The sequence below is a fragment of the Lethenteron reissneri genome, chromosome 21 (genome assembly GCF_015708825.2).
Source record: "Lethenteron reissneri isolate LAM-NWPU_2019-01 chromosome 21, ASM1570882v1, whole genome shotgun sequence".
NCBI lineage: Eukaryota > Metazoa > Chordata > Hyperoartia > Petromyzontiformes > Petromyzontidae > Lethenteron > Lethenteron reissneri.
This window is the reverse complement of record NC_083799.1, coordinates 14521772-14535849: the sequence shown is the minus strand read 5'-3', so window position 1 is coordinate 14535849 and position 14078 is coordinate 14521772. Positions and strand designations below refer to the sequence as shown.

At 47.0% G+C, this 14078-nt stretch overlaps 1 protein-coding gene across 1 annotated transcript; it reads left to right on the top strand.

The window, feature by feature from the left end:
- Positions 1-30: 30 nt before the first annotated feature.
- On the top strand, positions 31-11710 carry TBRG4 (transforming growth factor beta regulator 4). Its single transcript, XM_061555913.1, has 12 exons — positions 31-174; positions 1725-2287; positions 2550-2717; positions 3016-3204; positions 3563-3734; positions 4509-4666; positions 6114-6224; positions 6882-7026; positions 7956-8249; positions 9015-9126; positions 9227-9341; positions 10401-11710. Exons 2-12 carry the CDS (start codon positions 1793-1795, stop codon positions 10500-10502), a joined length of 2061 nt encoding a protein of 686 aa, XP_061411897.1. The 5' UTR covers positions 31-174; positions 1725-1792; the 3' UTR covers positions 10503-11710.
- Positions 11711-14078: the final 2368 nt, after the last annotated feature.

The following is a 14078-nucleotide window of genomic DNA, read 5'->3' as shown; positions in this document are numbered from 1 at the left end:
GGGCGGCGAGAAGGGGGCGGGGGGAGTTGAGGAGGGGGCGGGGAGTTGAGAAGAGGGCGGGGCGGCAAGAAGGAGGCGGGGCGCCGAGAAGGGGGCGGGGCGTGATGACGTGACGTCACCTCCGCCGGAGCAAGCATGGCGGCGTGTATCGGCTGCGCCAGGGGTCACTTGCAGGTACGGGGAGCACAGAGAACGCCACTCGGCTCGCTTTGCCACAAACCCCCTCCCGCCTTGCCTTGTCTGCTCCGCTCGGCTCGGCTCGCTAACGGCGCCGCAATTGGGAACTCGCTACCGGCAGCGCGGGCGCAAGCCCCGAGGTTTGCGGGCACGTGGCCGGTTTGTGGGTGAGACCGCCGGTGTCGCGGAGAGGTCCCTTGGCAGCAGCACGTGTCCTGGTGTCGTGCCGAGGACCCCAGCGCACGGAGCCTCCCCCCCACCCCCCCCTAAGGCCTCCACTGTGGGGGCCGTGGGGTTCTCTGTCTCCGTGGGGTTCCTCGTGCTGTCGCTATGCCCCACGGCTCCCCCCCCCACCCCTCTCTCGCCCTCTCTCGTATTAGTCTCTATACCTTTCCGCGTTGTCATCGTGACTCGCTCCGAGTCTCCGTTGCTCCCCGTGTATTTCTCGTAGCTTCCTCTAGAGTCGTGGTCCTCTCCCCTGGGGTTCTTGTGGTCGTCAGTTTGATGTCTTTGGGTGGCTGTGGCTCCCCCTCACGGCGTCATGCGCGCGGCTTTCCGTGACTCCCAACAATGTCCCTCTTGTTTCAAGTTTCATTTCAAGTTTCATTTATTAAGGTATAGCCCTGTGAGCCATTCGGCTCTTGAATCGGGTGCAACCGCAACAAACAAAAAAACTAAAACATGAACAAGAAAACATCTTAAAGTGACTATGTGCAAACAGAAAATCCAAGAAAAGACAGCTTACATGGGCTTTACATGGGTTCAGCTGGGCTCCCTATGGCTCTCCCACGCTTTCTCGTGATGTCCTCTGTGTCCGCGTGAGTTGCCCTGGTTTGTTGTGACGCCCTCTGCCCCTCCCCCGTAGTTCCAGATTGTAGGTTCTCTCATTAGAAGCGAAGTGACCGAAACATGCTTTGCACCGATATTGGGTTCAGTCCGAAGAGCAGACATATTTCTAGATGATTCTAAATATTACCATTTTAATGCGAGATGTAGGCACACATCGCATTTATAAGTAGTACACGTTACATGACGCCACCACAGGAACTAAGTCTAATTGTGAATTCGTTCGTGTTGTGGTCAGGTTGCATTTGGTAGTGATGAAATGCAGTGCCCGATTCCCCTGCGTTTCAATTCACTGGTTGGAAATACAATTTAAATGCAAGCTGTTCAAAAACATATTGCCACAATACAGTATGGTTGTTGACCTTATTCTAAGAAGCAATCTTAAGCTCAACTTTAATGCATTTGTAAGGGTTTGTCTCAGTACTGTAATAGTAATGTTCAATTACTGTACTAAAATGTTATAATGCAAACGACAGTGAGATGCTGCACAGCCTTAAAATTGTATCTTTTTTTTCTAAGTTTATGGCAACATTGTGTTTGTTAGCCTTTTTGTAACCATGTCAAATCATATAGCTATAGCTGGTTTATACTGGAGTGAATTCAATGACCTGTCACTGGAATAAACTGAGATATAATTTCAGGAGTGCGTTTGATTTGCAAGCCATGTGCCTCCCACCCTATTTGTGCCATTTCTCCAACAGATTTGAGCATTGCAGGAGGCTTTACCACAACCAATAAGATACCAAATTATCGACCCTGTGCCTCTGCAATGTCTCTGTGCCTAATGAACCAAGCTGCCAGAATATCGGTCCAGGGTTTGAATCCCATGAGAGCCTCCTTAGCCCTCCTTCGGGTCCAGCGACATCACAGCTCGGTGCTCAGAAACCTTAAGAGAATTGAAGCAGTTTGTCAAAGAAACACGTCCTGTGGGAACATCAGAGCGTACAAATGGGCACACACAACTGTTGCTATTGGTGAGCCACAGAATGAAGATTCTTTGGGGAAGAAGGAAGCGGCTCAGGATGATGTTGGAGAGCAGTTGGAGGAGGAGGATGATTCTTCGAAACGTCAAGAAAGCAAGAGACAAGCGCCTCGTACGGTGGAGCAACTTCTTGCGCTGGGCAACACCAAGGACCTAATTCCATGGCAAGCGGCAGAGGCTGTGTCACAGCTAGGCCTAGCTGTTGGAAGAGATCGGATCTTGAAAGAGCAAGTCACGAGTGACCCTCGCCTCCAGTATCTTCTTAAAGCTGCTGAAAGCCAGGTACATTTTTCTTGCCATTTCATTCCATAAAGGTTTTGTTGTATGGCTTTAAACAATTTGAAAAAGTTAAAAATACACTTCCTGGTTGTGTTTGATACATGGGTCAGTAAAATGAATGTACATTTTCTCAAGAATTTATTTTTCGTTTGCACATTGGTTATTTCGTTTAAAATAATTTCTAACAATTTGTTTAGATGTAAAATGAGGAGAGTGGTCTTGAAAATTACGAAAAGGTGTAATAAGTCCTTGTTTTTATCGACAGATATCCTCCATTGGGAACAGCTTGCTGCTGGGTATGCTGCGCAGTCTGCAACTTCTTTTGAACAGTGAAAAAAAGGAAACTGGCTCTGAAAGAAAAGGCAAAACCGAACAGATTATCCGCTCTTTAGAGACGGAGCTGCACTTCCGATTGCGTCGTTTAAATTTTAAGGTAAGAGTTTCTGAGGCGTTTTCTTGCACAATATATTGCACCAAGTATTGCTCTATTTCAATGCATTATGTATGTATGTTGAACTTCTTTCGCACCATACCTAGCCAACTGCTAGGTGCTAATCAGAAAGACAACAAACTAAAAGCGGTTCTACAAGAAATTCGTTTTCAATCTATATTTAAAAGTACATTGCTCCAGTGGCTTCACAATAATCAGCATTAGTTCCGATAAATTGCACGAGGAAATTATATCCTTGTTCATGTCGAATGGTTGTTTTTTTCTGTTTGGTGGGATGCAGCAACTTTGCACGGCAGCAGTAATATACTCGAGGAAGGCAGATTCAGAAGCTCAGAAGGCGCTGTGGACAGATTTGGTGAAACACATCGAGCTTCGCTGGACCGAGATCCCCGACGCACGCACGGTCACCCTGCTCGTTACACGCATTGGCAGTATTTCGCCCGTTTTCATGGAAAAGCTCGAAGAGAAGGTGAGGCCTTTGCTGAAATAGTTTGTGTTACTGTAGCCATCCGATTTGTTTTCGGGTTGAACAGCATGTTCAGCGTGTTGTTCATGGTTGTCCGACGCCTCACTCGGCGTGCTGGGAGCTCTTCGGGGAACTGGACTGAACTCTGTTCGGTTCCTCAGCACGTGCGGCGAAGCGTCGGCCGTCATGCTTAACAACACAGTACAACCCAAAACATGAGAGAGCTGTACAACACAGCCATGCAAACCTGTGTATGTGTTCCTGGAAATGTGACATTTAAAAAAAAAATGGAAAAACATATTTTTTTGTGAGAATTGATGTGTCACAGATTTGCTTTACTGGATATTCCTGTGTGTTGTAGGCGTTGGAGTTTGCGGAGAAAATGACTCCTTTGGAGGGGAGCAAAGTGGCTTTGGCATTTGCTTCTCGGTCTCGCCGTTCGGTGTCACTGTTCCGTGCGCTGTCGTATCACTTCACCCGGCGGCGAGTTAACCACGAGTGCAGTGTCATCCTCGACGTGATCCATGCCTTTGGTAAGATTTGTCTATTGCTCCAACATTAAAAGCCCTTGTCCGTCTGCTGCTGGATATATTCCTCCTGATGCCGTGTCAGTTATAAATATTGTTTGACCATACTTCACACTGGTTTGATTTTTCCTACCACTGGTGTTAGCTGTGGTCAGGAATCAAAATTAAGTCACCGGGTTCATAGTGCAGTGCACCGCTGTTCCTCCCTTCTGTAAGTATTATAACTATAAAAATGTTGCAGTGGAATCTTCATCATCAACTCCATTTGTTATTTTCTCCCCTACTTCCTGCAGCCTCTTCTCCCCTCACTCTCATTGCCTATTGCATGCTTCAGACCCGTCCGTGTAGGTGTTTGCGGTCTTGCTGTGTAGCTCTCCGATGTCTTCCTGGGTTGTACCGCATGTTGTTTGGCATCCTAGAGATTTATTCTGTCCGTGCTTTTCATATTCTCCCCAAACCATCCAAGCACCTCTTCTTAAATGTGTGCGCCTTGCATATAATATGTTATATTGAATATAATATTGTCAATGGGCAAGTAGTTTTTAATGACAACTCTTTTTGTCTTCATTTTTGAGGTTTAAAAGATACTCTTAAGAGGAGTTTTAAGTCATTGAGTGGCCAGAACATAATGTTACATCACACGTAACAGTGTGAAAATGTGTACCACATGAGGGCGCTTGTGAGACACTGAAACAATTAAAAACGTAGTGCTTTGTAAATGCAAAGTTATCTTCTGTGCATTTGTTATCCCTCTGAATAATACCTCGTCTGTCCTTCCAGCCAAGGTAAACTTCGTTCAGACCCAGGTGTTACAGCGGCTGTCAGGTGACCTGCTACCTCACGTGCCGAAGCTGAGCCCATCTGACATAGCAAGAGTCGTCAAATCCTTGAGCTACCTCAAGTGGCTGCACATACCGCTCTTCGAGGCATTTGCACAGGTACCAAAATGAGCTCTGCAAATCCTCCCGTGCAACTACTTGCCAATAACATTTTTGCGTTACTGCATTAGAACAACATTTCGATTCAAAGCTTTCGTGACTGCAGGGATTCATCTTCTTGGTTCTTTCGGTAAAGTCACGTAGAAGGCAAATAATAAAATAATACAAATTAAACACAATAAAATACAATTCTCACGACGTTTCGACAGACGCTGTCTTTCCGACAGACCTGTTCTTCACCTGAGGACGGCTGCTTGCGTTGTGGCCGAAACGTCGTGAGAATTGTATTTGATTATGTTTTATTTTTATTATTTTATTATTTCCCTTCTACGTGACTTTACCGAAAGAACCAAGTAGAATAACATTTTATAGAAGAAACGTAGCAGTGTATTTACGTAAATTGTGTGAGATAGACCAGCTGCCTTACTGGCGTTTGATCATTTGTTTTTGAAGTAGATAAATAATCTAAGTGTGTTGTTTTACTTATGTATTGCTTTCGCATCTTGGACATTATACATATATTGCTGGACCTGCTTCGTTAACAAATTCAACAAAGCAGATCCAGCAATGTTATAGATTAATTAAGGTAAAAGATTCAATCTCAGATGTTACAGGAGGATCAGTCCAATTAAGGTCTTGTGCCAGGACGTATGTACCTTTTGTGCTCACAGAATGTCCCTACATTTCAGTTGCATTACAAATATACGCCACAAACGTTTGTGAAACTTAAATATATAAATGTGTCGTTAAAACCCGCCACCACCCGACACAGCCAACTAGTAAGGGTTGTCACGTAAACAGAACGTGGCCAATTCGTCACTAGTACAACACACCGGTGTGTTGGAGAGCCAAGCCAACATTTACACATATTACGCGATCTAACCCAAATAAAAAGTATGGGTGATATTGGTCGCGAAAGCCTATGTGTTAAACTGTTTGTGAAACTGATTTGAAGCTTTCGTGACTGCAGGAATCCATACTCTTTGGTTCTTTCGGTAAAGTCACGTTGATATAAAAAAAAAAATAACATATCATGTCGTGATATATTATTAATAAAAAATAATATATCACGTCGTGATTCCTTATTTTTTATACCTACGTGACATTACCGAAAGAACCAAAGAGTATGTTTGTGAAACTATTCACTCTTTGTGACGTTTCTAATGTGTTTCAGAGTCCAGTATAGTTGTGCAGTAATGTTGCTTCATTCTTCATTCCTGTAATTGTCTTGCAAAGGAGACCTATTCTGCTCTCTTGAGTTCTTACCTGGTTAAACAAAATAACTAAAACGTGCGATTTTTACATGTGCTGAAAAGCACCCTGCCTTCATAAACTTAACTGCTTCGCATGCACAGTGGCTGGGATTTATTATGCTGCTTATCACTTGAGGGGATGCAGCTGCTAAGTAATCATTAACCAGTTCCTCCTTATTGTACCTTCCATGCAGAACATCAAAAAAAACTCTGGCAGTTTCTCGTCGGTACAGCTCTTCAGCATCGTTCAATCGTTCGCCCGTCTGAACTACACGGCGCCAGAAGCCGATTCTTTCTTTGTGCAGGTACAAAGTGGCCTTCAGTGCGCATGACAATAGCCTGACAACCGCTTTGCATTGCACATTTGAGCCAGGTATGTATGTATGTGTTGTGGTATAGTGTAGTAGCATAGCGCCGGCTGCTGGCACGAAAGGGGGATCTGCGGCTTACGGCAGCCCTGACGTCAGCAGGCCACGTGATACACCAGAGGGGATCTAGGGGAAAGGTCACAGAAGGGGCACACCAGGAACCTGCCGGTAGGTTCCAGAAAGGGGGCGTGGCCGGGGGTGGAGCGAGGCCACGCTGACAGTATAAGAGGGGCCCCTGTCGGGGACCTCGGGGCTGTTGTTGGAGTGGGATCCCCGGTCGTGCTGCTGAAGTCTTCGTCGCCGTTCTTCTTGTCGTCTTCACCATCCTCCTTGTTGTCATCGTCTCCGTCTTTACCATCTCGGGGCGCCACCAGTCAGGCAGCCTACCAACTGCCCTGACTGAGGAGCGTCGCTGGCAATAGACGGACTAATTATTATTAAGAGTGTTGACCCCAGATGGTGCTCGTTAATAAAGAAGTGCCTCCAAGTCTTATCGCCTCCGAGTTAGTCGCTACATCCGCATGTTGAACTTCTTTCGCACGGTCCGTAGCCAACCGTGCTGAATGCTCTGCGTGCGATACCTCGATCTGTCAGGTGCACTCAAGCCTGGCGGAGACTGCGGAACATCTCGACACTTACGCGCTTATCGACATGGTCTGGTCTCTCTGCATCCTCGGCCAAGCGACGCCGGTGCTCCTGTCGCGGGTCCTCCAACAGGACTTCTACACCAAAGTGACAGGTGAGGCGCGCTAAGCCAGCAGGGAACACCAGGGTGCTGTTGCCATGGCCTGTTCTTTGCAGAGGTCGCACACGGGTTTTGATTCCTTACCCGTAGCCGTACCCGGCCGCACCAGGGTCGCAAACGGGTACCCGGCCGGGTACGGGTACCCTACCCGTATCGGGTAGGGTACGGGTATCGGGTACCCGATTGCGACCTCTGGGATGAAGCCATGTTGCAGGCGCGGGTGGGTTGATTCTAGGAACTTGAATTGTGAGAAGAGACAAGATGTTGGGAAATGAGTGACAGACGGTTAATCACCAGTGACTCACGGCCTACCCGTACCCGGCCGCACCAGGGTCGCAAACGGGTACACGTACCCGTACCCGGCCGGGTACTGGTAGCCGGGTATCGGGTAGAGTACGGGTATCGGGTACCCGATTGCGACCTCTGGTTCTTTGTCAACAACAAGATTGCAATTGTTAAAAATGGCATTCCCTGAGAGGTTCAAAGCCAGCAGTGGATTGACCGTAACTGATGATAATCTCTAATTAAAGCCGCTCTGAAAGCGATGATCCAAAAACAACGGCAATAACATTTTACTAGACCAAAGAAAATAGGTGAGAGCTAAATGAGTCGGGTTTATGTAGTTGAAAAGGCATTTGACTAATCCCATACTGTGTGTATATATGTCTCATATCCTTATAAAATCGTTCCTGTGTGTTTTTATTTCATGATTGTCAGATCTTTATAATCTCTTGATTTTGTTCTGTCTTGTTTTAAGTGCCACCAATACATTCAGACTGAATGTATTATTAAAATGTCATCAAGTGGAAAATCAAAGTATATGGAAATGTATTTCAAATATTGCGCATTGAGAGATTATCTGAATTGCACATTATAATGACCCTGATGGCCATAACGGCCTGTGATCTTTATCTTTTTTTCAGAACAGCCATCGGTTTATTCCCAAAGCTATATCCAGAAGCTCCTGCATATTAACAGCACAGCCAACCTGGAGATTCCTGACTACCCAGGACCCTTCCTGCCCTCAAATGAACTGCTCCACAAGTTGACGGTGCCACCTGTCAGCAGTGCATCAGTGTCACACCCCACCAAGAGCAAGCAGCAGGAGATCACCATGCAATCGGACATTGCCCGGTCCCTGGCGACGCATATTGGCGCAGACGCGAGTCAGGGCCATATGCGTGTGGGCGTGGAAACGATCTATGGCTGGACGCTGGGTACGTGAACGCAGCGCTGCTGCTGTCCTTTTGCACTTGCGCTAGTCGTGGCCGTCGCGGCCCAGCGATGGCCCGTTCGCCCGCCTGTTAGTGTTTGTGGTTAAAAGCCAGCAGGCCGCTCTGGGTAATACTGTGGGCGTGTTAACTGTTGATATCCTGCGACGTCATTGGATGAAGAGTAGGCTGTGGTCGGGGCCGTCCATAGGGGGGTGCGGGTCCTGGGGCAAATCACACTGTGTGGGCCCTCCTCCCCGACGCCTTTAAACTAAACCGGACGTCGAAGCGTGGGGCCCACAAAAGTGCGAGGCCCTGGGCAGTTGCCCTGATTCGCCCAAACCCTAGGGATTTTCTCTGGCTGTGGTGCTCCGGCTTCGAAGTTACTTGGCTGGCAAACGCATGGCAATCGTCGCCCCCCATTGCAACCCTCCTAAAAAAGAATATTGAGACTCCGTGAGGCTTTTCTGGGAAAACAAACATAATAAAAATAATACACAGGAACAGGGCTTCATTTCTCACTGGACATTTTTCAGGTCGCTTATAGATATGAGTAAGTGGCACGTAACTGGTAGCAAAGAGTCACAACGAGCGGAATACTGGATGGCGTGTGCCGGGCGCAGTAATATTTCTGGGGTCGTTGACCCGGACAGACCGGGCAAATTAAGCTCTGCTGGGAATAATTCGGTTGAAATGTTCCCTGCCTGTTACTCTTATAAGCATGTTGATTAGCAAGCAAGGAGTTTCACTTTGTTTTGTTTATGTCCACAGATGCCGAGACCCTGATTGACAAGGACTGCAAATCACTCCCAGTGATTGAATATGAAGCTCCCCACCTTCCCGCCACAAGTGGCACCAAACCATTGCCAGCGGGGGCTCGCAGGTAAAGCAGCACGTGCATTCAGACGGCGTTTCACTTTGTTCACCTGAAAGGCATTTTACATTCATATGTGATCTTCCTGTAATGCCCTTGTCGTTGGCAGGCTGGCGTTCCTTGCTTTGGAGTATCCCAGCTTCCTCTTGAGCAGCAAGAACGTCCTGGGGAAGTTTCAAATGGCTCGACGCCACATTTCATCTGCTGGCTTCCTCCTGGTCGAGGTAACGTGCGATTGATAATTGGTTTTTTACCCTTCTATCTGGCAACAAAACTGACACCTTTTTTACATGGAGTCATGTTTGCATAGACCACAATACCTGCAGTCATAATGCAAACAAAAAACATAACTCTGATAATATATGCACTGTCCTTGAAGTTGATTGGTCCACACCCGAGACAGCTTTCCTTAGAGCCTAGTCTCACATGGGTTGGACCAGATGACGCCAAGAGGCGCACAATTCAAAGACAATGCACCATCAGAGTATGAGAGCTCGGGGTAAGCATTTACACCATTGGAACCTCATTTGTCAGTAAAAAATATGATAATTGTTTTTTACCCTTCTATCTGGCAACAAAAATGACACCTTTTTTACAAGGAGTCATGTTTGCATAGACCACAATACCTGCAGTCATAATGCAAACAAAAAAACATAACTCTGATAATTTATGCACTGTCCTAAAAAAGGTGTCAGTTTTGTTGCCAGATAGAAGAGTAAAAAAACAATTATCATATTTTTTACTGGCAAATGAGGTTCCAATGGTGTTGACGTGCAATTGTCAGACCCCACATCTGTCCCGTGTTGTTTGGCCCTTTTGTAAGCTTAGCCCCGGGGGGCCATAGGTCAATCCACTGCTTGGCCCTGGGCAGTGCATAATCCGTACTGGATCAACCTCAACGCTCACGAACCATCCCTGACTGATCGCTGATCCGCAGCTATGCCGTAATGGTCAGCACGTCCAACTTGCAATCTAGAGGATGCTGGTCTGATTTGATCTTCTGGCGCGGCAGTTGAAGCCATGGGCAAGTTTTGAAGGCATCTTGCCAGCGTTGAAGTGTCAGCCAAAAGATCCATCTAGAGTAGAGAGGCTCTCTAAAGCTCCTTGGAGGCTGTTCTGTAAAGGCAGTGGTGTGAGCAGTGATTTGCTGGGATGCACATTTTATTTTTTACGAAAGATTTTTTACAGAATAGAGTATAAAAAAATAAAACTAGCCGAAATTACCCCACATCTTGCTTATCTTATTTTCATGTCCGATGTTACGCGTGCTGTGGTTGTTACAGATCCCATACTTTGAATGGTTGGAGCTCAACTCGGACCGGGTGAAAGTTTCCTATCTCAAGGATAAGATCAGCAAAGCGATTGCCGAGGACATGGCCAAATAAAGAAGTGCTGCACTGAGAATACAGTTTGAGTTTGTTTTTGGTTTTAGATCTGCTGGATGATGGGTAAATTATTATTGGTTCTTATTTTAGTTTTGCATCGGGTAAAGAAAAAGGCACACGACCAACCACATTCTCTCGTCTTGAGTGGTCCTGTCAGGGACATAGGAGTAGAGAAATTAGAGTCCTCTTTAAGAGCTTAAATATGCCGAGCATATTTGCAGTTTCAGCCCCCCCCCCTCCATGTAAGGTAGGCGAAGTGGTCGATGAGGGCGACTGGGAGAAGTCGTGTAGCGAACCAGACAAGGGCACACACTTTGCCTTGAATTGGGTGCGAATGCTTCGTTGATAACAGAAGTTGCCCTTGGTAATCTGTTCAGAAGAAGATGTTGTTGTGCACGAGTGAAACCAACTTAACTAGGCTAAAGCCTTTCAGATTTGTGTTCATGTATACTGGTTTTGTCAACGCGGGTATTTAAACAAGACGTGTGGCACAATCGCCATCATCTTCGGTCAAGGTCTATCCACTGCTGAATGACGGCCACCACATGTTGCCGCCATAACCTCATCTCACTCCCACACCATTTGAGCTCATTGCTGCCATTCCATCGCGAGTCTCCTCCAGCAGTGTGTCTTGCCTGATGCAACTTCTCGGCGGTTGAGGCAATTCCTCTGCTGAATCCACGTGCTCCTGTTCCTGTGTCTCGGCGCAATTCTGAGAATGCATCTCCGCGTTTATGTGCACAATTTTAGCCTTTTGTTCATTACGTTTAAAATGTTCTCCGCTCCTAACGACAAGTTCACTCAGTGTTATCCTCTATGCCCCCTCCCCTCCTCCCCGATTAAAGTGATACTGATTTGCCACGTCTAAAATGTTCCAGTCAATTAGGCTTTACATGGCTAATGGAGCTCAATTTATCACTTACGTCATTGCATTTTTTTAAGGATCATGGGTATCAGGTGCAAATTATACACGACGCTTGCATGGCAAGTAAATCAGTGATTGATATAAATTTCTGCTGTGGATGTCAGCCAGGTCTGGTTGTGAGGATTGTACATTATTCCTGGTCAGTTCTGCTTTGGGAATGCTGTGTAGTATATATATGTACAACTGCATTTATTGCGTAAGGAAATATTGTGCACATATAACCTCTGTGGGAAAAGAAAAATATCAAGAAATATAAAATAAACATGTATTTGTTTTTAGTCAATTGTGTATGGTGTGCTTATGTTATTTCAACAATCTATTTTATCTATTGCTGTCTATGTATGTTGAACTTTGAACCGTACGTAGCCAACCGTGCTAATTGAAGGTGCGGGGGAAGGACAACAAACTAAAACACAAAGCAGGTAAGAAATTAGTTTTCAATCAAGATTTAAAAGTGCGTAGCTCCAGTGGCTTCCTCGTACCAGAAGGAAGAGCATTCCAGACGGCTGGGGAAGCGTATCTGAAAGCGTGCGATGCGGTGCCCGTCTTTGTTCGATGGCCAGCCAAAAGCCGCCGCTGCGAGGATGACCAGAGTTTGCACCTTGAGACCAGCAAATGTATTGTGATTCATTTGTGGCAAGCACTTTGTTTGGAATGAGTGCGACCCTATAAACACATTCCTGCGGAGGGAGCTGGTAGGAACGTTGGGTTGCTCGGTCAATGGCCAGGGTCAATGGCGGCGTGGTGTATTCCGCAAATATGGCCGACTGTGAGGGCGGGCACAAGCCGGCGTGAGTAGGTTAAACGTTGAGTTTTATAAGGGCACCACGGGGTGGCCAGCCCCTCCCCACCCAGCTCCACCCCTCCTACCTCCCACCCAGCCTCACCCTCCCTACCCAGCCCCTCCCTCTCCACCCAGCCCCTCCCTGTACGACGGACGGACAGAATAATCCCCTGTGGGCTGGTGTAACCAGGAGGTTCCTCCCAGTAATAATGTCTACTGGATATAATCATGGAATAGCATGGTTGACATTCTTTGTAATGTCAGTGACTGAGGACGGGAAGTGTGGGCGATTTACATTCTCATTTGTCAATTTCCATGACATTCTGGCAATCTGCTGACAATCTGTGCCCCCCCCCCCCCCCCAATATGCCCCCTGCGACTGAACCCTCTCTCCCCTGTCACCTTCCGCTTGCATAACTGGGGCTCGGGCGGTAGTTTCATCACCCTTTGCTTTAAATCTTCCAAAATTAGAGAAAGTATAATTAACCCCCGGTGGATCGGTTGACACCATTCGCAATTCAACAAAAAATGTGCGTGTCAATGGGGCACTTTCATTTTTGGAATAGATTACGGCAATGGAGCCAATGTGCGAGCCAGGAGAGAAGCAACGCCGGCGCTGTTTTGTGTGGAGGGGGCCACCGGTTACACGAGCTCACAAGCCGGCCCCACACGCGACGTGGCAATGAACGACGACGAAAACAACAACAGCAGGTCCACAGCCAGGATTTGCAATGAGCTCAGATTCCACGGCGGCGGGATGGAACACGTTGAGAGGGAGGCGTCGTCGCGCGGGATTTGCCCCGCCGAGTTTCAAGTCTTAGGAGGGGAAGTCCTGCACCGCTGGGATGTTTGACCAGCGCCGAAGAGAGGACGTTTGGTGTGGAAGGAGAATTGAGAGTATCTGGATATAGCCAGCTAATTAGTGGGTGGTAAATCAATATAGATCGGCTTATAACCCAACTTTCTGGACTGTGATCTGTCTATCTCAGAATTATGCAGGTTAAGAGTCGTACAAGGTTATGCATCATCCGCCAAAATAAAATGATTCTCGTTATTACTGGCGCAGTGCTAATTGGGAACGTGTTTCGGTGACTTATGAAGTCAATTTCGGAGCAAAACTAACGCTTTGTACCTGATGGCTTCTATAAGTGCAATTTCTCGTACAAAGTAACATCGTAAATGTTGTTACATCTTGATTTGAAGCTTTCGTGACTGCAGGAATCCATACGCTTTGGTTCTTTCGGTAAAGTCACGTAGATAGAAAATCAATAGATCACGACATTTCGATCGCAACACAAGCAACCGTCATCAGGTGAAACAAACAGCATGTTATGAATGTTACATTTTATTTATTTCAATGCTGTGGTCGTTCTGTGGCTGGAATAATCCTGCAATATTGGAATGTGGAATTTCCACAACTAACGGCCACCAGCGGGCACGAGCGCTTTCCCCTTTGCTTGTTGGGGCAGGGAGACAATGACGATTTATTTTTTCAACTGGAATAAAATTCACCCAAAGGTCAGGATTTTTTTTTTGCCAAATCATCATTCAAGGCGGGCACGCATGTGGCTGATGAGCAATAACTCCACGTCCGTATTATTTACACGCCGCTCTTAATTTTGAAGAGAGGAGAAAAAAAAACCGGCGCACAGAGACGCACTGTGGATGCGATGTTTGCGCGCGCGCACGCACATGTGCGAATGATTTGTCGGGCTACGGTTACCCTGCCGAGTTGGGCATGTGTGGCGGCGGACGGGGATGAATCCGCGCGTTTAATGAGTCGCCCTTGGCCACTCGTTAACACCACGCGCCCATGATGGGGGGGGGGGGGGGTGGAGGCACCGTCCCCATATATCGCGGCGCAGCC